Raw genomic sequence first — 24,910 nt, forward strand, 5'->3', positions numbered from 1 at the left:
ATTCACCCAACAAAGGATAGACTCCAATATCGAAACTTGAAGAGCCATAAAGCGCGTTTATCGCGGTAAAGTACAATAGGGGAGTAGGAATGGTTGGAGAGGGGTCATTCGAGTCGAAGAGAGATCGAGTGGCAGCCGTGTCGAAAGAAAATATGTTACAAGACGTATTCACAAGGAAACTGAATGGTAGACGCGTAACACGCGTGCATAGAATCGAAACCGAGAGGCTCGTCCTCTTATATGTGTGTGTGTGTGTGTGTGTGTGTGCATACTTGAGTGTGCATAGCTTCCGCTCGGACAAACAATTCTCTGCCTACAACTGTCGGCCTGCCCCCTTGCTCGCTTCGCCTACGCGCTTCGACACGACGTTTGCGCAAACATTTCCCAAGATAAGATCAGACGTATGCCCGAAGAATTGACTCTTGGTCGATTAATTATCCCTGGATAAAATGCCATTTTGTTCTATCACGAGAAAAGAAAAGAAAAGAGAAAAAAAAAAAATAGAGAAAATAATAGATTGCAAAGATAAAAGAAAAAGGGAGCAAGTAAATAATAAGAGTATTTGAATGGAATTTTAATCTTCTTCTCTCGATCGATTAACTTGTTACAACAATGATGTTTAAGCGATAAATAACAATTGGGTTGGGTTTCTCCGTTTTTTTTTTTTTTTTTTTTTTTTTTTTTTTTTTTTTTTCATTATTTTCACTCTCGTCGATTATGGAAAAGAAGAGAAGGAAAAAATATTAAACTCCATTGGGAATTAATTGAACGTTGTCCTGCTTCGCGTCAAGAGAAATAATTCTCATGCCGCTACTACTATTACGTTTCGCTACGATTCATTTTCACTTAATTCACGTCTGACAAGCGTGTGTCGTGGCGCGAGAACATAATTCCTACTTTCACCGACAGCGTATAATTGTTTGAATGATTACAAACGATACCTACCTACCTATCTATCTATCTCCTCGTAACGTTCGATCAAAGAGAGAGGAGGTAAATAATATTTAATTTGAAACTTGGATCCTATCTTAAATAAAAACGTGACGCGTATAATTTTTCAACGGAGGATCTTCGAAAGGGGATTCTTTTCGAAAGAAGAAGAAGAAGAAAAAAAAAAAACATTACATTTTTCTCGAATCGAGCAAAAAAATCCATTCCCCCCTTAAGGAGGGGGAGGGATGATGATCAAAGGGGATCGTTGATTTATAATCAAAAGTGGAAATAAAGATTTACCTGTGATACTGCGTTTGAAGGAAGTTGAAATCCTCCTTGATACGATCGCACAACTCGCCGATCGAGAATTTATATTGTTGACCTGGTTGCGGCGGACCCTGAAACATCGAATAAAAACTTGAGGATCGGCTCGGTTTCGGTCGAAAAAAATATTTTGCTCGACAACACCAAAGGAGAAACACGTTTCCCAAGGATGAAACGAACGAATCTTCTCTTCCTCCCCGGCATAAAAAAATACGCAACACTTCGCCCATTGTTACACATTTTGTTAGAGGAGAAATTACAATTACCGTTTAAATTGTTATCCGGACGAAGTCAAGTCCCATTTGTCTTCACGATGGTACAACAATGGTACGGTATGATTTTCGAGGTGTGGTAAAAGATGAGCATTTAGCCGCGCGTGCTTCATTTACATTTTATCGGGGAAATAAAGTTTTCTTTGCACGTTGGCGGAAAATATATATATATATTTTTTTTTTCACTCTCTTGCACGAAAAAAGAATGGTAAATTAGGGGGTGAAATTAAAATATCCTTACGCGAATTCAATTTAAATTTCTGAACGAATAATTGAAATTTCGATAAAAAGAATATTATAAAAATAGAAGATATATTTACACTTATTTTTATTTTTAATATCTCAATTTAGCTTTAAAAAGAAATCAACGTGATAGCCTTGATGATAGTTTTAATTATTTCTGATGGCCTCTTATTCCTACGTCGTTCAATTTAAACTTGATTGAAAAAAGGGAGAAGAGGGGGGAGGGAAAATTTGTAAGTAGTAGGGTATTATTTTTACGTTAAATACGATAAAAATTCTGGGGGAGCATTATCTAAATAACGAACGGGCTTTATAAAATTCCCTTGAAGCAATTGATTTTTAACCCACCATCAGAGTACACAGGTCTCGAACGTCTGATGTATAATGTACTTTCCCATGCGAGGCAACGGCGTATCTCGTCGACGATGAAAAAGGAAGCCCTCGAAGCGGCAGGCGACTAAAAGGTTACCCTTAAACGACTCTGCTTGATCTTGTTTGCAACCGAGCGTACCCCGAGACGAGAGGCGGGAAAATATTTTCTCGTGACTCGAATTTCCATCGAGGGAAGGAAGCTCGAGCGAACAGGTTGCGCGAAACACCAACCTTGTCTCGATCCAGAATCAAAACTCTCTACTTCGATACACGCAAAAAAAAAAAAAAAAAANATCGAAGAATAAATCGATATCGTTTCCCTTTTCCCCTGCACTTGTATTGTATTTTCAAAAAAAAAAAAAAAAAAATCCTCGTGTAAACAATGTTATTTCGGTCCATTTCTTTAACCGCAGACAAGTGACGAAAAAATATTAAGCTCGTAAAAAGAATCATAAAGTGCTCGATGATAGTTCTGTCAGAGTTTCGCTCGATGTGTGTTTACATTAAAAAAAAAAAGAAAAAAACCCGCATTGACGATCTCGAACAAGGTCTGAATTTTTACGACGGTACGAAAAAGAAAAAGAAAAAAAGTCAAACAATTCGCGGCACGAGTGCTGCGATAATCCATCATCTCTTGTACATATACCATAAAACTCGATATATTTATTTCACTCGTCTTTTTCTCCCTTCTCATGCTCTCCTTATATCCCAACAAAATGAGAAGAAAATTTTCAAAATCTTTAGAGATTAAATCCCGATAAATCCCTCAACTTCTTTTCCAAGTATTACATAATTGTCCAAGTTTTACTTAGACTTCTTCCTACCATTTACCACGCTAAATACAAGTACAAATCCTCTTTCACCAATAATAATGTATAATGCACCCCTATTTATCTAATTTTTACCAGTATCCTCGAAAGCGTCACGTGATTCGGAGTCGAACGTTTTCCAAGCGTAATCGAACACAGCGATTGCGTCGGAACGAACGGTAATCCTTCGATGTGCCGGATGCACTTGTCACGGCCCACGTAAGCAGCCGCCTCGAGGCATGCACACACGGATGCAACCGGCATAAGCGGCGGAAATCGTGCCGCTGCTTTGGCTTCCGTTCGCTGATTACGCCTACAGTTTAAACCTGCGCGTATATACCCCGACAGAAACGTGCTACACACATATATGTATATATATATATATATATATATATATCTTTCACTCTCTCTCTCTCTTCGAACCGACAATTTCAGCTCGTAAAAGCTCGGTCTACGAGAGAGAGAGAGGGAGGGGGAAGAGCGCTAGGAAAAAAAGATTCCGGAAACACTTTAGATGGAAATCGGTTCACGTCGACCGCGAGAAACATTGTTTCCTAGCCGGGGGAATATTCGCGGAGGAACGAAGTTTCTCGTAAAAGCGTAACACTCCGGCGGAATATTGCCTCCTCGAGTGTAAAGACGCGGCCAACTACCGCTATACCTTTCCGGGGATAATCGACTCGGGATGTATAATCGGCCGGTAATTGTCGTTAATTAGCGGCATCGTCCAAGTCCATTAATAATTATCCGGCTTTCGATAGAAAGGAGGAATAAAAAGGGTAAAAAAAAGGGGGGAAGGAGGAGATAATCGGAAACTTCTTCTTCTTCTTCTTCTTCTTCTTCTTCTTCTTCCTCTCGCAATGTTTGCAAGAGTTTATAAGGATCTTAACCTTAGCAAAAACCTTCGAGGGGAAAAATTTGGAATTTTTAAATCTTGGAGTAAAAAAAGAAAAAAAAAAAAGGATAGAAAGTTTCTACGAAAGTTAATATTTTACGTTAGATTGCGAGCGATTTAAATATCGGTAATTGACGCGTTGATTCGAATTATGCAAGGAAAGGAAAGTTTATTTTTTCGAGAATAAACTTATAGGCAACGATAAAACAGACACAGCCTTGCTTCGAGATCTTTCCAACGGAGATTAAAGTTGCAAAGGATATATTTTTAAGTTACAGAGATCCGATAATACAATACACGACGGCTCGATACTCCAAACCACGAACATCCAGAGAGACGTTTCTCCGTATTCCGAAATGAAATTTACATTATACCCTGAAAATCGGTGGAACCGGTTCTTACCGGGTATTCGAAGGGAGAAGAGGGAGACATTCGAGGTGTCAAAGGACATTTCGGTCGCGTCACTTTAAGATTTTCCGCAACGTCCAAAGATATCCCGGTTGTGTCGCGAAATTGTTCGCGGATCGATAAAAGATCCGCGATATCCTCCTGCTTTTATTCCCGTTGAAACAACGAATGTAAGGAAGAAAGATATATATATATATAGAAAGAGAGAGAGAGAGAAAGATCGTGTCAGGGAACGGCGGAAATAGTGGCGCAAATTCGGTTGCTGCTCCGGCATTTGAAAGCCCGATGGAAACCCACGCTTACCGACTTTGGCGGCAGCTGTACCAGCGCCCACGACCGTAAAAGCCACATTATTACCGGTAGTACCGCTACCCACCTCCGTATACCTGTCGGTAATAACGTTACGAGCGTGTTATCGATCGTTTTGCACGTCGTACCCCGCAAAACGGATACGCCACGACGGCCTCGTAAAAGCTGAAATAGTTCCTCCACCTCCGCCGCCCGCTGCTCCCTCTCGCTCACCCACTCTGCGCCGACACTTTATATATATATATATATGTGTGTATATATATACATATATACACAGGGTTTTCGGATGAAGTGAGTAGAAAATTTGTAGAGCGATCCGAGAGATTAATACGTGTGTAATTGAAGCGCGAGAAGATGTGGGTCGAGGATTATTTATCATTAAGTTAAGTTGTTAAGAGCAGTTTCAAATGTTCGTCGAATTGTATATAATTAAAATAATGCGATGCACGATGTAAAAAATGAAATATTGTGGAGTGAAATTTAAAATATATGAAATAGGGGGGGATTTTTATTGTAATTCAATAAATATAATACATCTCGATTTAACATATTATTGATATTTTAGATTTCCAGAATCAATTTTTTCAAATTTTCATCGTCACCCTGTATATCGTCCTTGCTCTGAACAACTGAATACCATTTACACGTAGATGTTATTCTATACAAGAGCTTTGCAGCTTGTACATCTAGCGAGCGTTTTAATAAAAATGATAAAAGGAAGGAATCTTTCGCACAATGATTCATCAATGTAATAATACATGCAAGAAAGAAGAGATTCTCTTCAACTTGTGAATGCGTAATTAGAAAATATAAGAAATTTAACTTTCCTCGATTCGTTAATAATTAGAAAATCAAAAAAAATCAATGACTCTCACGAACTTTCCATCAAAAATCAATGACTATGCTCGTAAAGTAGTCAATGATACACCATCAAACTATTTCCACAGATTTCCCCTAAATCGATGCTCAGTCAACAATGTCATCTCGAATAAAATTCGCCAACTTCCCTAAATCAGGGCCACATGGCCACGTTTTTTTCTCTTTACGAAACGTATATATATAACGCCTCCAAAATTTCCTTCGTCTACCTTTTAAAACCTGATAAAAATTATTATCAAATTTAATCTAAATTTTACATTTATATTATTTATAACATCATCATATTTTTCAACCAATCCTATCCCTCACGTACCTTTATTACGATCCATCGAACGTGTATTTGTAAATTTAAAAAAATTCCATAATCCGAATAACCTTGATGGATGAAAAATATATATATATATATATATCAACGAAATATAAAGCAAACTTTTCCCAACTCGCCCATCGAATGGCTCCCATTTCACGACCACGCTCGATAAAATCCACCACAACCACGTGCCGTATATTACACGAAAACTATCCCGAGCGACTTTGCTAGAATCGATGCGTTTATCGGGTTAACGTAATATTTGCCACCGTGTAACCCGTCACACCCCATATCTTACTTGTCGCTCGAGTTCGTAACGTGTCCAAGCCCAAGCCCGACCGACCGACCGACCGCCAAAGCATCGTGTTGTACGTGTACACCAATGCAATGTATACGAGACGGCGATGTTTCTCAACCGATATCGAGCAAGCGTGCATCGATGCACGCGTATACACGTGAACCGCCTTTTCCGGCTTTCGAAAGGGCCGTCGAGGCGTGTGTTCGACGGAGCGTGAGTTTAAAGCGCGAGGAGGAGACCGAGGGGAAGAAAGGGGGAGCGCGGCTGCTGCTACTGCTGCTACTGCTGCTGCTGCTGATCGGCAGAATCGTTGATCCCATTTGTCCGCGCAAAGCCACCCGCGGTCAATCCAATTAATTTATTGGCTTTCGTCGCGGAGCACCCGTACCCTTTCGCTTCCGCGCTTCCACCATATAATACTTAACGGCACGAGCTTCCACAGTCGGGCATCGGTGATAATGCGCACGCGGAGGATTCTCAAGTGATACGATTATACGAACACCCTTCGCTTCGTAAGATCGCGCCGAGTGATGTAAGGCGAGTTAATTCAGTAAAGGGGGGAGGGGAAGAGGAGTAATATTTTGGATTATCTTTGACGAATATGACGGCTACGCTTGGTTAATATTGGTTTCGTTTAATCGATTCGTTCTTTTTCTTTTCTTTTTAAGGTTTGAACAATTTGGAAAATGATTCTAAAAAGAAAGGTTATGGAAATGTTCGATTCTGAAGGAAAGAGAGAGAGAGAGAGATGGATAGGAGATGATATTTATTTTTTGAATAAATTCGCTTCGTGAATGTATTTCTTTACATATAAGAAATTGAGCGAATGAAAATATTAAAAATATAAGTTGTAAGAATATTCGAGTATTCGAGTGTCGAGAAAGTGTTTGAAATATAATTGATAAAGGAACGCATGTTTCTTCAATCGTGTACGTGAAATTGAGTGGAAAAAAAAAAAAAAAAAGAAAGGATACGGACATGTTAGATTGTCGCGAGAGAGAAAGTAACGAGTATTTCCAGATGAATTAAAAATAGAAGAAGGATGAAAATACGTTCGCCTCGTTCCCTTTTCGATGAGATGAAAATTCTTAATGGCTCCCGTTAAACATTGATTACCGTTCACGAGAGAATTTTAACGATGACTGATTTCGCGTTGATCAATTATTCCTAAAGCACGGAACGAAGATCTACCCCGTAATCACTATATATATATATTTAAAAAAAGTAAATGTAAATACGATAGGGGAGGGGGAGGGGGGAATTTCACGAGCTCGATTCGAAAGGAAATTTCTCTTTACGATCAAACAAATTTCTTGCGTTTCTATGTTCCATGGATGCAACGTAACGATACTTTCATAATTCGAATTTTTTACATTCAAATTGCTACCGCATACCCAGCTATCGCACAAGTTTAATTAAGATTTCATGTCCGATGATGTTAAGCGTTATATTACCTCCTAAGCTAAGGTAAAAGTGAATTCCCATCCGTGAAACCTTTAAAATCCCCGTACACAGGGAATTATAGTTTATACGTTTAAAGCTTACGTTTTCACGTTTCAGCGTGTATATATATATATATATATATAAACAATATTTTAATAAAAACTTTCTACCTATCTAAAAATGGGTTATATATGTTTCAACGAAATATCAAGCTCGTTCAATTTTTTTTCAGCCAACGTTAATACCGGTTTCGCGAAATATGTTTCCATCTGCTAAGTGGGTTCCCCCCCCTCCCTCCCATTTTAGAATTCCACAGTTCTTTATTATTTCCTCCTACTATACGCCGGCCCTCCGGCGTTATAATTGCCATTTTATGCGCGAAACCAGACTTTATATGGAATGTTTCCATATAAAAATATTCGCCGTGTTTTTTTTTTTTTTTTTTTTTTTTTTNTTTTGCGAAATACATCGCGTTCCTCTCCCCGCGAGAGAGAAATATTTCTGCGCAAAAAATCGAATAATCTGATAAATCTGATACGCCAACTTGCTGTAACCCGAATTACATCTTCGAGGATTTGCAATCGATAAATTGATCGATTTGCAAGGTCGAAAGGAGAAAGTTCTCTCTCTGATCGTTTCTTCTTCTTCTTTTTTTTTTTCTTTTTAATTCATGGATATATATATATATATATATATATTCCCGTTTCGTTGCAATGTAATGATAAAAATATATTTTCGAAACACGCGAGATACAAGTTTGAAGAGATCTCGTGTCCACGGGAAATTCAAACGCTCGATTGTAAACTGCATAAAAAATGGTTGCTGAAATATACACGCACGAAAAGAGAAGATTTCTAACCTCGATTCGATCCTTTTTTTTTTTTTTTTACTTTTATCTTTCACGACGTAAAATAAAATATTTACATATCGATAAAAATCCCGCAATCCACGATCGCGTGATTAATATAATATTCAAATTTTTATACGATAAAAATAATTCCGATTTAAAATCCAATCAGAGGCAACCGATCCGCTAACCTTTCACAAGGGCAAAAATTTCCTTCCCCGCGAAGAACAAAAATTGTTCGACCCCCGGTTGATGCCGATTGGAAATCCCGTTATTCAGAGAACGGTGGAAAGAACGAAAGAGATTAAAATCGAGATTTTTCCATTTTAATGTTATTAGTTTAACGCGCGAGGATACGAGGATTCAATATCAACCGGAGCGACGATTGGCGCGATCAAATAAAGGCGTAATAAATACGTGTCGTCCCTGTGAAATCAAGTTAAAACGCGACGTAAAAAAAGATATATATATATATATATATATATATATAGATAGAAAAAGAGAGAGAGAGAGAGAATTTTCCCCGGGAAACATTGTTTGCCGCGCTCGCGCACGGCTGTATCAATAATAAAGCGAGCACGTTCCCGTGTACATACTCAACGAAATGCCGCGCAACGCGCTCTCGTCTCTGATTTTTCACGGGAAAAATTGGTCGGATGCGCGCCGCGGGTAAAATCCATTTTTCGCCGCGGTTTAAAATATTCATCGTTTTACATCGAATGAAACGAGGACAGGGGGAGGGGGGGACAGAGAGAAAAGCGGGTTTTTGCACGCGCGTATACACGCGTATCCAACGACTGCACGCCGTTCGAAATAGAGAGAGAGAGAGAGAGAGAGAGGAGGGAAAATGCGGTCGAACTTCCGTCGAAAAGCGAAACGCGAATTATATCGTTCTCGACGAATAATAATGAGAGGGGGAGCTCCCGTCAATCATCGAGTCCTCTGCTATCCCCCTGTTTAATTATATTGTACGTATATATAACACGACACAACATCCCCAAAAATCCCCTTCCCCCCGTCATATCCTTCCACACCTTTTGCGCCACACCTCCCCCACACGCTCTCCTTGATCGAGAGCAATCGCGCGATACGTATCCCGTTTCGGGAAATTGTCCACCATCGGATCGAATCGGATCGCGGTGGAAAAAGAATCGTCGACGATACAGCGATCCCGATCGAAACAGAGCCCTGCGGTGCTTTAAATTGGGGAGGAGGGGGAGGGGATCGAATGTGGTATCTGGACGTACAACTCGTGACGATCAACGCTTGGACTATACACCTGTATATATATATATATATATGTGTGTGTGTGTGTATAGATGTGCGATCGTGTAAACGCGAGATGCACAGGTTTTTGTTGGGGAAGGGGAAGAAACGTGATCGCGCGGTAAAAAAAGAATTAATATCGAGAGTTATCGGGGGAGGGATCGAAATAGCCGAGCGATTCGGCAAAAAGTCATTGTTCGTACTTTCGACGATTTCATTATCCCCGGGGGCCGGCGTCCCCTTTCCCCCGTTCCGTTCTATGGAACCCGGTATTCGATGCTCGGTCGGTAAAAAGGGAAACGATGTCGAGGGAGGGGAACAATGGCGAGGCATCGAGACGAGATACACAACGACACAACGCGATTTCTTCAACGGGCGGGGAAGATCTATCGGACCGTATAAAACCGTCTCTCTCTCTCTCTCTCTCTCTCTTTCTCTTTCTCGTTTATTCTTTCGTCTCGATGCTCCGTTTATTCTCAAAGCGGCTGCCCCGTCCTCGGCTGCGATTTCTCGGAGGCGAGCGTGTCAAAGGTCGGGAAGACGTTTAATGGAACGAATTCCACGAGAGATGGGAGAGGGGATGGGCTATTTTCTCGTCCAATGTTTCGTCGGCGACTTTAATAACTCGAACTGCATACACGCTTCGTATCGATCGTTATCGCGGCGTGAAATGAGAGAAGTCGTGTTTCTCGATCAAATTCTCGCGAAACGAGAATGCATGGAATTAATTAACGAAAAGGAAAGAGATCGATCGATCGTACTCCTACATTCTATCGTTCCAATTCTATCATTCTTTCAGCTCGAAAACTTTCGAATCTTCCAAGTCGTACGATCTTTCGAGTTTTTACTCGCGAAACGTTCCGCTTTCTACGCGTCTTAGTTAATACGCGACATTGAATATCTCGCGATACTCGGATCAGCGCACGATGTAAGCGGCTGCACGTTTTCCTATTGATCCCGCTAATAGACGACATATCATCGATACATCGGTGAAACGCGTGCAAAGTGGGATTTACAGCGTTGGAAATATCCCAACCATCCCATTCATTCCGGTCGAACGTTTCCCACGTGTCTGGACTCGTGTCGTGGAAAAAAAAAGAAAAAAAAGAAAAAGAAAAAAACGCGGCGTTTTCTCCATTGCTTCTTTCTCTGTATTACTCCGGGATGCTCGATAATCGTGAACGGACAGCCGTGGATAGACGGACCGACAACCGTCAAAGAGATAGACAGATACATAGATAGATAGATAGATAGATAGATAGATAGACAGACAGATAGATAGAGAGAGAGGAAGGTGAAAGGGAGAGCGCGAGAGAGGAGGAGATTAGGCGAGCGTGTCGTGGTGCGCATTAGGGCGGATAGTGGCAACAGAACCAATCAGTTGCGTTTGCAGCCACTCAAGTACGCTTAAGTGGCGCATATCAGCGCGCCTAATTACGTTAGTTCCATCGATCCTGCCTGTCCACTAAAGACCCGATTATCAGCATGCATTATCGGCCGAGTTAAGGGCCCTTCTATACCCGTGTCCCCGGCTTCGCCTCTTCCGTGAAAGCGAAACACGCGCGTCAAACCGCTAAAGATACATTAATCATTTCGCGAATCGATCCCGGATAAATCTCTCTCCCTCTGTTCTCTGGTGACCAGCCGAGCGGGGTTTATACATATTAACGCGGTGGACGAGATGGAAGTAGAGGAGAGAAAGGCATCGTCGCCCGATTTAATTACCATAATTGCCGAGTAATAATTAAACAAAAAGGCCCGGCCAATTACCCGGTGGCCGTGGGTAAATGTCCGATTCGCTCGGTATCTCGCGTTAAATGTGTATACTTGATTCATGGCCGATAAGAGAGGAGAGAGAGAGAGAGAGAGAGAGAGAGAGGAGTTTGTCGAGTTTGGTTCGAGGTTTATTCGCTTAACATGCAAAGGAGTTTTATGAAGATATTTCGAGGAGAGTTAAAACGGGGAGGAGGGGAGGCGAAAAATGGGACGCATCTTGGATGACGTTCGAAGGATGATTCCGAGTGATTAATTTAATCACTCGGATAATTGAAAGAGATTATCCAACGAGAAAGAGAGAGAGAGAGAAATTTCAATTAAATTTCACCGTGTAACGGTGTAATAAGTTGATATCCATGTTTCATTAACCAAAGTTTTCTTTTTTCTTTAACAATTAATTTTTCAAATCTCGCGAAACAATCGAAAAAACGGCATATTCTTAATTTTCTTCCCCTCCCCATCTTAGTTAAAAGACGTTAGTTAATTTGAGATAATGGATAATTAATCGTCGAAGTTGTAAAAAAAAAAAAATTAATCAGAATCCAAACAAAAGAGATGACGTAAGCAATATACGATACCAAATTTCCTTTCTCAAAGGCAATTACAACGAACGAACGCGTCAGTTGATAATTAATCTCCAAGAGATTTCTCCTCTTAATTCTCGCCTTAGTCGTCGACGGACGAAGAATCTCTTTCTCGAAGAATTGAACGGGTGGAAAGTTTATACGAGAAAATCGGAGGGCTAAAACCGGGGAAGAAGATGGTGTTAGAAGGACAGGGGGACGAATGGGGGAGGGGGGAGGGATGACAGAGAGAAGAGGTTCGAGAGCTGGCGGTTTTCCTCGCACCGCAAAACCGCCAACACGTGGCGCGGATTCCGAAACCGCCCGACGACCAGAGCCGACCGCATTCGCCCTATAACCGGACCGACTTACACCCCCGTAGTTCGAAAGCCCGCCACTGGTCAAGGTCTTTGAGGCTCGAACGCGGATTTGGGGATGAAACTCGGCTACGCGAGTTTACCAAAGTTTCCACGATTCATCTTCTGTCTTCCAGTTTCACCCTTTTCTCAACCTTCCCCTCTCCCCCCCTCCTTTATGTGACTCGTGACAGATATTTTATCGGTAAAAGTAAATGAATGAGAAAAACGTCGTCTCGGCTCGATGTTAAAAAATTTCGAACGTCTTAAACAAGGTCGATCGAGAAATGCAAAATGAAATTTATTATCAGTGTTATTAAAGGGGATCGATCCTTGAGGAATATAATTAAACGTAGAATTTTAATTGGCCGTCGATTCCGATTTTATAATTTGATCGAATATCTCCTGTTTAAACGGTAGAGATATCTCACTTCGCTCGGATATCCATTTATCAAAAAAAGAAAAATAAAATCGACTCGTTCCATCCACTCCTTTTCCCAGGTACAGATCTCGTAACGAGACGTGTCCCGTGGCAATCACGTATAATCACGTTAAATGATTCTCCTTCATTTAACAAAAAAAAAAAAAAAAAAAAAAGAAAAAGAAAAAAGAAGAAATAAGATAAAACGAGAGGCTTCAAAACTCCACGTTCGATCCTCGTTCTCGAAAGCGTTAAAACTCGGTTGTAATGAAGCAATATTAACCTTAAGATTAAAACGATAAATAAATTACGTTGCCAACCGCTCGCGTACAAAGTAATAATTTCGCAAATAAGAAAGCGAGCCGATATAATTTCATCCCGTCCCTCGATTTAATCACTCCGCTCCGTAATCGATCGAACCCATTTAATCGCCGCTCAACACCACCGTCGAGAATCACCGTACCTTTCCATACCACGGTCGATCGCATTAATTCTCCCGACCGCAAATAGAGCCCTTGCCTTGCCGTGAAACCGAAAATCTTCGATCGTAGTCTTTTTTCGAAAAAAAGAAAAAAAAAAAAAAAAAGAAAATACGCGTCATAGATCGCAGCCCATCGATCACGCAATCTTCATCTTCTTCTTCTTCTTCTTCTAGATTAGCAAGTTTCCACCCAGCCGCGGAAAATAGTCTCGATCGTGGAAGCAGGACGTCCGCCTCGACGCTCGAATACAAACGGATTACCAGTCTCTGGGCTCGGCGAGGCCGCGAGCAACCGCGCAACACGGAAATTATGCAACGCGATAACAGTTCTCTCCCTCCTCTCCCTCCCCAATATCGTCAGACAATGCGCCTCAAGATTTGCATGAAGAGAGGAACACGGAGGAGAGATCCGGAGAGGAGGAGGAGGAGGAGGAGGAGGGGATAGGTAGAAAGCGACGACGAGGAAGTCGAATGGGAAAGCGAGAAAGACGAATTGGAATGGGGGAGAGGAGGATTTAGGGACGAGGAGAGAGAGAGAGGGAGGGAGCAGTTGGAGGTGGAGGGACAAGGAAACAATGCACGCCTCGTCGACGTTGGTGTATCTTATTGATCATTATGATTATTCCCCGAAGCAGACTGTGAATTCACCCCTGCAGATAGTACGGGTGCGCGACCGGCATTTGCATAAGCAATGCATTTTGATTTCGTAGACCCACATTGTGAGCGGAACACGGGATGACATAAATAATGTATGGCGCGATGATCGCACGACTCTCTCTCTCTCTTTTTCTCCCTCTTCGCCCGTCTCTCTATCGCGGAACGGGAACGATTCTCGCGCTCATAACTCTTCGGTATGCGAGAGAGTTTTTTTTCTTACCTGACGCGTTAACATGGTAACGCGCGCCATTTCGTACTCTTCTTGTACTTTCTGACAACGCGACAGATTTCGTTCGATATCCTCGACGAGGATGTTTCTTTGTTGGCTTGGCTACTGTTTCAAATATTCGGAAATATTTGTTAAAAAAGGATAAATCTTATTATCGGATGACCGCCGCTCGAAAGAGGTTTAAGAATAATAGCGGGAAGACGATAAAATTAATTGGCTCGTTTAAATCGTAAAAGAAAGTGACGCTTGTGTGGAACGTGTGAAATATCGTCAATGAGGCAACGCGATAAAAATTAAATTAAAGAGCTAAATTCCTAAATTCATCGTGGCGCGTTCGAACAGTTTTGTCGTTTAATAAGATTTGCCGTTGAGAAATTTCGCTTCGTTATTACGGGGAAAACGTACATTCACTCGGTTAAGTTAACGTGTTAATTATACGGTTGATATACGGATACGATGAGGGAAACGTTTCCGCGATAACACCGTGTTTGATTGTCTTCTTATGGAGATTTTATTAGAGCGTATTATTCGGATTTGCGACGATGTTCGATAACAGAATTCCATTAAACCGCACACCTCTTGGAAAATCTGTTTTGCAGGGGTATAATGGGGTATTAAGAGAGAACTGAAACTGGGGGTTCTAGATTATTGCTCCCAGAAGCGTATATACCGTAATGCAAGAGTGTATTCGAGTTATATACTCGTAAAGAGCGGGCAGATTTGATCGTTAATTCGTTTGACTTTATAGCCTGTTCAAAATCAATTGACCGTTCAAGGCCATCGAGGAATAAATGCACCTGCAACGTTTCCATTATTCTACAGCTTTATCTCTCATCTTTTTCACGTATTACATGATGATAACAAAAAATAGTTTTAGCGCAATAGTATTTCTATCATGGAGCGAGCATTTATTATATACTTTTTTCTTTTTTTCTTTACTACTAATTTATCAACTCCAATTCCGCATTACGAAAAAAACGTACGAAAGAAACGTAGAAATAAAGAAAAAAATTCAATTCCAGAAATAAATGATAAAACCGAACTATCATTCCTCCAATTTTCTCGTTTGACGTTTCTCAAACGCTGACTGAAATCAAACCACGGAACCATTGTCCCCGTATCTCCCTTTCACACAACTTTCGTTCACGAAAAAAGCAATCTTATCGTTGCTTTCATCCCTCCTCCCCTCCCTGCCTCCGTTTGCCAATAGCGCGTTTCGATCGACGGCAAAGAAGCGCTCGTTTCAAAAATCAAAGAGAAACGCCAGAAGCCCGGGACACGTTCGACCCCGACATATCCATACGGTATAAATTTCTTTTTTATTCCCTGTGTTGCGCCAGCCTGGCGCACACCCCGTTTCGAAGCGATGTGAATCGAGCTGAAAACACCTGACACACTCGAAGGGGGACACGCAAGCACGCTCTCACACGCACGCGCACACACGCGTGCGCGCCCCTTCCCTCCTTCCATCCTCCTTCTCTCTTTCGCTGCACGCATCTCGCTCGCGCTCGTTACGTTTCGGCGGGCACTCGTGCAGATCCGTCGATAAGAGGCGGCCGCGGCAGTTTAACCCGCCGAGCAATTAAGGCGATACGATCGGTGCTCTTCGTGAAATAACGTCACACTGTAGAGAGCTGGATACGTGGATAAGTGCTAGCAGCTCTGTGCGCTCTCTTTCTCTCTTCTTCTCTTTCTCTTTTCGCTCGCGACTCGTGCCTATATCTTTCTCTCTCTCTCTCTCTGTCCATCGTTTCACCGTCGCGTATAATACTATACGCGTTTTCTCTGCTCGCCCTTTATCTATTATGCTTCGAGTCTCGCGCATAAATACGTGTGTGTGTGTGTGTATATAAGCTCGTGCGTGATACACGCACGCTTTGCAAGGAATTTTCACGTGCGACGATCACGAGAGCACCGTGACAACGACGACACACGACGGCGATGCTGCCGTGGGACGACAAAGACGAGCGGAACGACAACCGCGTCGCGAACTCTTCTATAGGAACTGCCTGTTGTAGCATCATCACCGACTTAACTTAATAACACCGTGCAACCGTGACGTGGTGTGTCGTGCACTAGGTGTGTATAGCGCCCAAGTAAATGCATCGTAGAAACTGCTTGTAAGCCTGACAGTCCTTTTTTTTCCCCTTCCTCCCCCTCGCTCCGGCTAATTAAAGTTAAACACGAATTACAACCGCTCGGAAAGGTTTTTTTTTTTCGTGGCGCGGCCCACGCGTCGCGTGTGCGTACGAGACAGGCTTGATTGGCTCGGAAACGGCTAAGTATCGTTGGGGGCTTGTAAATCTCTGCTCCCCCTTTCATTGATTGTTCCGTGACCGATACACGGAAAGATTGACAAATGTAACTGAAACCCCGTTATTCCCGAACGAATTGGCCGATCTCCTCTCTGCGCTTTTTTCGATCTTTTTCGGATCACCCTTTTCCATCGAGATTTCTTTTTTTTTAGATACAAGTGAAAAAAAAAAATGGAAATTTTTCGAATCTATCAAGTTATCTCTAAATTATCATCACGTAGATTGAGAGACATTTTGACACGTTGCGTATCAATTAAATTATGAAATGGATCAGTTTTGAAGATGCGATTTTAAGTCAAAATAAAGTAAAAGTGATGAGCAATTTTATGAAGTTTGAATATAATGATATTCGAAATATGCCAACATTCTTTTCATTCGATTAATATTATTATATACTCGAAATCTATAAAAGTATCTTATACATCATTTCACTTTGTCGAATTTATTCAAAATATTCAAAATATTAATAAGAAAGATCGCTATTAATTTAAATGCGATTTCTTCTTTTCCTACATCTCGACATCTCCTTTTACAAATTTCGCAATCCGTTACATACATACAAAGAGTTTGAAAATGAACGAAATTAGTGGGGTTAACAGTTTGTCGGATAACGAAAGGAAAGGAGCAGAGGGTTCGAAAAAAGAAAAAAAAAAAAAAAAAAGAAAAAGAAGAAGACGAATATCCCTGGTCCATGGTGACCGTTAGGTAAAAGATAACAACGGAGAGAGCGGAGAAAAGAGGAGGTTGAAAAAAACACATGGAAGCGGAACGAAGATTAAATGAACAGAAACCGAAGAGAGAGAGAGAGAGAGAGAGAGAAAGATAGAGAGAGCGGAACAAAGGACCAAAAGCAACGGTTCGCCTACTCCGAGTGGACCAGGTAATTACTGGTCGAATCTCCTCTGTCTTTCCCCACCTCTGACGCCTATCTTTTCCAGATCCACCCCGTCTCCATTTCCACCCTTCCAACCCGTGGAGAGTTGCCGCGAAAAAGCAGCACGAGATAAAAGCGCCACGAGAAAACTCCAGTCGAGTTCTACGCCAATGGGGCGCGGTACTTTAGCGACACAAAGGAAGCTCAAATATCGGCCAACTGTCGTAGCCTGGTGGCACCCAACCCCTAGGAACGACCTCTCTCTTTCACTGTCCGTTTCATACCTTTTCTTGCTTGAAACGAGGAGAGGAGAGGAGAGGAGAGGAGAGGAGAGGGGAGAAAGAGGGAGAAAGGGGCAGCACGGAGAGAGACACGGCGTTTCGACAAAAGCACGTCGGTACAAAAGCTCTACGATAATAGGAAGCACGGCAAGAACCACCCTGGTAGTTCGGCCACCTAATCTGTTACAGTCATAAACCCCATTTTTGCCCCTCCAGTCTCCCCTTTACGAGCACCCAAAACCCATCCCCCCTGATACAGTACGTATAACCACCTATATACAACGGCGCCCCCGTATACACGTACGCTATTATCGTTCCATGAAGTCGAATTTTTCCCGAGATTGCATCCACCGTCGGGTGTGCCAATCATCCCCTTTTAACGAGCAGATTATTCTTTCTGCATCCTTTAAACTCGATACCCCCATATGTTTTGTAAACCGTTTTACAACTGCTTCGTATTCACAATGCTATAAATTAATAATTTTTTGAACCATTATTATTATACGCTTTCGAGCATAAAATTTACAATACGTGTTTTATTTTGCTGTTATTAAAAAAAATGTGAATATTCAGGGACTCATAAATAAAAATATTTTTTTCTTGACACAATAACACGTATACGTTAACGCATTAATACTCGCCGCTTTTCTAATCAATAGAAAATATCGAGACGATTGAAAATCCATGCGATATATATATATATATATATATATATATATATATACCGATAGTGGCAAACACAAGTGTTCTAGCACAAGCTAGAAATCTCTCTACAACGTTATTATGCGCCGAATATTGCCCATAAAGCCATTCGAGCGAAACCGGCACGAACAACCCGCTCCACAATTCCCGCTCCTTGACTCTTCCTTCTTCCCATAACCCCGAACAGACATCGACATCCGCCCATTTCCATCTCGGCGACCTTTAAGAGCCGAGACACAATGTTCCACAGGCGGCTTTGCATAAGGGTTGACTGCGCGCCAGGGGTGAATATGTTACAATTACTGGCAAACCGAACGAGCAAGAGGGGAGTTTGAAAAGAGGGGGTTCAATCCTCGACACTTACGTACAATGTCACCCTTCCTTCCCGATCTCGACCGATGATAGACCGTTTCCCCTCGATTCCCCTTGCCACTTTTTTCTCCCTCCTCCTCCTCCTCCTCTCCAGGGGGGAGAGAGGGGACGGTCACGTCGAAATGAAATTTCTCGAGCGGGATGAGCCGCGCCACACGGCGCACTCACCGCCACTTTCTTACTCGGTTCACGATAATCTCGTTATCCAACATTATAGGGTGGCCACTCTCTCCCTTTATTTCTCGATCAACCCCCAACGAGGGTCGAGAGGAGCGCACGGCCAATGAAATTCGAGGAGAATCGTTCCGTGGCGTCTAAATTGCGATTCTAATCGGGGACGAATGGGACTCGAGTGTGTGCGCTCAAACGATCTGTTTCGACGTGGCCGTAAATGCGGGATTTATGTGAATCACCGCTATTTGTCGGCAGGGTAACGAGAGAATTGCAAAACAACTGTTTTCGCGGAGCCGTTCGAGCGTTGAGAGTCGTGCACGGTTCCCGTGGTTTCCGACTTCTAAGGTGGTTTCCTTCCTAAGGCGTTTCGCAAGAATGTTTTAACGGTTCGTTAAAAGAACGATGGACGGGGTAACTGCTTTTCCTCCGGTCAGCGTGTACTTTGACGTCTCAATCGTGATTTTCCTTTTTTTTTTTTTTACAATAACCACAGTTGTTGTGCACGAAGAGATATGGATGGAATTTGCTCGATGATCGACGCGTTTGCAGAATCATAAAAACGATAATGACGGTGAATGTTAAGTGCGCGCAAACCTGTTGATGGAATCTTCCTGAGAATTTCATGTATATATACGTGGTATAAAATTATACGCGGAATTATCGAGACGTCCGATTGGGGGGGAAAAAAAAGAGAAAAAAAAGTAAGCGTACCGCATAGCGCGAAATTACGATAAAAAATTGGAACGAACCAAGACCAGTTATAATTGTACAAAAACTTCAAATCGAATTTACACGACGGCTAACGACTTTGCGGAATCATCCCTGCGGAATTATCAGAAATGATTTTTAAAAAAAGATATTTTCTATAAAAGAAAAAAAAAAAAAAAAAGAAAGAAAATGAAAAAAACTAAAACAAAATTATGTAAGTTTCCATTCTTGTCGATGGAACGAGGTGAACCGCCTCTAATTGTTTTTCTATGTCCAGACCAGTCGTTAACCTGTTTTCTCAGGGCTATGATTGGGTATGGGTTGAACGGAACCAGATAAATGTGTAAGCGTGACAAGGAAGATAGGGAGAAAAGACTTTCGTGTCTCTTGGATGTCGAGCCATTATCGGAGCTATCTCCCGACAACGGTCGACCGAGGGTTTTTAAGAGCGTGGCTGCCTTTATCTGCGAACAAGCTTCAGCTAATGTAGCTACGCGACGAGGTCTCGGCGACCCAACTACTTCTTTCTCTCTCTCTCTCTTTCTCTCTCCCCTCCTTTCTTTTTCCTCTCTTCGCTTCGTTTGTCTTTTTTATTATTATCTCGAAATTGACTTCGTAGTCGCTCGAGGCAACGCGAAGTATCGAAGAAAGAAGTGGAGGAGAGAGGGGAAGAGAGAGATACAAGATACATGTTGTTACGTGGTGTGGACAACAAGGAGCGAAGAGGTTAACTTCACTAGATGAAAGAAGAAATCCTACATGCGATAATCATGCGATGTTTCCATTGCTCATTTTTACTCACTTCTTTTTTCTTCCTTTGACGGAAAATACGATCTCAACTGGATCGTTATTTTTTTTGATTTCTTAAAATCCTGTATATTATCGATTGATATATCAAATTTAGAATTTCATCATTCGAAAATTACTTTCTTTCGCGGAGAGATTTCATTTCCCCTTTTACGATCGAAGTCTTTCTTCGAAGAGTAAACAGTTTCGTTTATATTATTTTTAACGATCGTTCCAATAAACGGAATATCGTTGAATCATATTACAAAACCGCAACAATCGATTCGAGTCAACAAAATTCCAGCGATCAAGTCGAAACAGAAAAGAATCCTTTTTTTCAATGATACAAATATCTACGCGGATAGGAGCCGTGCACAACAGGGAGGATTCGTTTGCAGCAGTCTCGCTCGACTTCGTTGATGCATGTACTTGCATTTCTGTTCCCTCCACGACCCTGTTTACGACCGGGATTCCCCACGGAGAGCGCGCCATGGTTTGAAAAATCAGCGGAGCGTGCGCAGCAGTCTTGTAACGCTGGTAGCGAATACCAATATTCGCTCGAGTGAATACGAAACTGGCTATGGAATCGTGTTGTGCACGCGCTTGCACAATCTTCCCTGACTCGGTCACTGCGTATGCGTTGGGAATCGCTTTGCGCGAATTGTGGTACGTGGCGCTCAAAGAAATGGTACTTTGTACCGGATGTTCTGGTAAAAGTAGCACGATTGACAAAGGAATGATAAATATGAAAATGAGAAATAAAGTTTCTCTAGATTTAGAGAATATATAGAGAGTTTGGATTAAATACGCGCGAATTTGTTTAATTTCCGACTGAACACGAATATGGATAATTGAGAAAAAAATAAGTCGAAAATGTAGAGTGAAATTTTATTCGTTCGAAGCTTGGTTTTTGAGAGAATCAAATTTGCAAATTTAATGAGTACGCATTTAATTTTAGACTAAATGTCTTTAAATTTGATTTACTCGAAAACGAATAAATTCTATTCTATCATTTTTAATTTCCCTCTTTTTTTTTTTTAACGAGAAATCTCCTCTTGAAACAAGATATATTTCGAATAAAAATACGATCACATTGATTTTTGGAATCTCACAAGTTTTTTTCTACATCTTGGAATAAACTCTTAAGATATTTAAACAGTCGATAAATCCCTGCAGCCTACGTATAATATTGGAACACGTGCTACGCCTTTATCTAATCTTGACAAACGCGATCCTTTTACACGGCTTTCCGGATTAATCAAAAGCGATACATCAAGTGCAAAGATCGGACTCAATACATTATCGAATACATGTTTAACACGTAAGAACCTGTATCCTAACAGTATATACCTAAACACGTCGAGAGCAGTGCTACAGGTAATATATACACACGTATACGTTGTTCACTCGTGAGGATCGAAAGAAGCGCGGAGGAGCTTCCGAAAAGGAAACGTATTGGATCGAGCGGGACAGAGCTCGAGAACGAATAAGAAGGGGAGGGGGGCGAAGAAGCGAGAGAAGGAGACAAGGTAGCCGCAGATGGGATCGAGCCGGTAGTATACGGTAGCCCCCATGTATATCATTAACCTCATCCTCGTTTTTCGCCTCCTTCTCGTATATAGCCTGTTCCATCGCCTGCCACCTTCTCTCCACCTCCGTGGTGGCAAGCGCAGAGGTCCGATGAAACAGGAATGTCCCGTCTCGCTCCCACGCTCGTCACGCACGAGCTCCGTGTCTCTGTCTTCGAACGATCTTCCCTCTCGTTTTGATCCCGTGCGCCTTTCCCCCCACCCCTCTCGCTCCCATCCACCGCGATCCTCCTCGTTCCGCCACTCTCGCTCCTTCGCTCCTCCGCTCGACTGCTCTCATTCTCGAAGCGAACGATCCCCGCCGTCCTGCTCCCTCGGCCGACGTTCACCGATTTTCCGTCTCAGTTGTCCTGCCTGCTGGTAGCGAGCGTGCACAAACGAGTAATTAACTATCTCCGTGTGGGACACGTGTTCCCACCATGCTCCCCCACTCCAACCTCTTTCTCTCTCTCTCTCTCTGCCCCCACCATCGATCCTCGAGCCACGTCCTGCCGCTTTCTCCGTCTCTACCCGACACGGTGTCTCGTTCGTCACGCTGTCTCGCTCTCGGACACGCTGTCCCCGAGCACATTCTGTTTGCACACACGCTCTTATGTTAATTCGGCTTAACGCCCCAAAGGCCTCTCGAGGGTCGCGGGCTCGCTTCCAAAAATTACGACCGATCACGAACAGGGACCCCCGAGGTGGTCACGGACGACCCCGTGGAAAATAATAGGGATCCTTTCGCGCGCGCGTGTGTGTGTGTGTGCGCGCTGTTGGAAGGGGAAAGGGGAGATGGCGCAGCATAGAGGGTCGCTTACCGGTTAGGGCTCCCAACCGATTGTCGTTGGAATAGTTGATGAGTGGTATATATCGGGGACTGGATTAGCCCGGCCCACAGCTTTTACGTGTGACTTGACACGACGATCGTAAACAGGAATTTGATAATCCGATAGCGTCAGCTACGGAACAGATAAATTCGATCGGGCTGATTGGATCTGGTTAACACGTTTCTTTTTTTTTTATATATATATATATGTATATATTTTTTAATATTACCATTTTTTTATCCTTTTAATTTTAACTTCGTGTCAAATCCTTGTTACATATTCGATTAATATCAATCGATCCAAGGAGTTAAATGAAGTCACTCTTACGAGATGTCGTAAGAGTTTTGTAACACGGTAAATATATCGCTATATATACTAATGTCACTTTAAAACCTTTCCACGCTTTTACACACACCTTATCAGATAGGTATCGGTGAGTACGTTTTTCCCTTGTGCTGAGCGCGGTATACAAACGCTTCACGTTGCGTGTCTACCGTTTCACGAATTTTTCTACATTGCGAGGAACACGTGCTATGCAGATTAGTCGTAGAAAGTCGAGAACCACCGAACTGGAACGTGACAATATATTTTCAACGGGTCGATATAACGACGAATTAACACGAATACGATTCAATTATGTCGCGGAAAGCGGCACAGACTTAATCGATATTCAATCGACTGGTAAAAGGCGAAGCGGGAACGATAAATAAATAAAAAAAAAAAAAAAAGAAGAAGACAAAGACAACGAAAGGAGGAGGCGGGTAATATATTCGATATATTATCGAACGCTTGAACACGGGTGATGTGGGCAGAAAATAAATTCTTCGCGAAAAGAAAATAAAAAAATAAAACGCTTTAACCGTTTAAAGATAAATCTAAAATAGCAGTCTAAATTAACTAATTTCTGTAATATTGATTAATTATTGGGAATAAATTTTCGTCGATTAAATATTCTCGCGTAAATCTCGCATTATTCTCGTAAGACGATTAATCGAGGACAATAGCATCGAACATCCCTCGATCGCAACTTCTTTTCCTATACCTCGACGAGTTTCTTTATTTTCTGATAGACAAAAGGTCGTAAAGCGGCTGTTAGGCTATTTGTTCTATTACCTTGAAATGGACACCGTTTGGAAAATTTAATCCGGTCTAACGGTGAACCTTACGGCTTACACGACCTGACTTCTTGTAGCTTAAAAGGATTATTATTTCTTGGAGGAGACATATATCTTTTAGCCTGAGAAATTTTTGGAATGCTTGCAGAAAACGGTATAGAAAATGAGGATCCTTCGAATTATCGTAAAATTTTATGACAATTGTAATTTTTATATTAGGCTGTTAAGAAATTAACTTTTAATATAATGTCAGGTGTGATATTTAAAGTTGTATAATAGCTTTACTTAAAATAAACTTAAATTAAAACCCGCATTGGATATAAAAACTATTAAAATTTATTCAATTTACTTCAACAAAAAAGAATTGTAAAGTGCGATGACTAGCATATTTCGATCGTCTCGTTCTATAATTTACGAGTTTCAATTTTCTGGAAGAATCTATCCAATTAGAATAATCCCTTTAGATAAATTTCACATTATCTATCCCAATTGAAAATTGATCTTGTATTGAATTTTTGAGAAAATCGTCGTAAGTGTACACTTTACAAGTTTCGTATCTCGTTTCATCCATTATATATTTTTATACGAACGAAAGAATTGCGAACAAAAATATACGTGAATTTTTTTTTCATTTTACAGATAAACACTAATTTTACATAAGTAAATATTAATACTTGGCCTTAGAATTGATAGAATATTTTATTAAAATATCTTTCTACAAGGGGCATCGATGATTCTGAGTGATTTCGTTTCATTTGTTCGAGGATTACAGTAGCTATGTGAAAAATAACAGGTAAAAAGGGAACAGGTAGATTGTTCGCAGAAGTTGTAAATGTTGTAAGGGGATAAAGAAAGAAGAGAAGAATCGCGTTGGTTTCAAGATTGGACGTAATACTCTTCGAGAAACCTGGTCACGAAGAGAGAAACACGTTATCTTGCAAGAAAACCGGCACACCTGCTCCAAAACCTTGTGGCTTAGCGAACCTATTCCAGATAACAAACTCTTCTTTCTCTTGGTTATTCTCTAATACTCCCGCGTTACACCCGCCTGTCTCATCCTCAAAATAAATTGGTTCCACAAAAGGAGACCGATA

The 24,910-nt window shown here is 41.6% G+C and overlaps 1 protein-coding gene across 3 annotated transcripts in view; it reads right to left on the reverse strand.

Moving 5' to 3' along the window:
- LOC122719331 (protein groucho-like) overlaps nt 1-24,910 on the reverse strand; it is a 126,426-nt gene that overhangs the window by 91,390 nt on the left and 10,126 nt on the right. For all 3 annotated transcript variants that reach the window (XM_043945056.1, XM_043945057.1, XM_043945055.1), the window contains exon 2: nt 1,234-1,331. In XM_043945056.1, the coding sequence (XP_043800991.1) occupies nt 1,234-1,331 (98 nt within the window). The remainder of the gene's footprint in view (nt 1-1,233; nt 1,332-24,910) is intronic.

The sequence above is a fragment of the Apis laboriosa genome, unplaced genomic scaffold (assembly GCF_014066325.1).
Source record: "Apis laboriosa isolate Shangri-la unplaced genomic scaffold, ASM1406632v1 scaffold74_cov149, whole genome shotgun sequence".
Lineage (NCBI taxonomy): Eukaryota > Metazoa > Arthropoda > Insecta > Hymenoptera > Apidae > Apis > Apis laboriosa.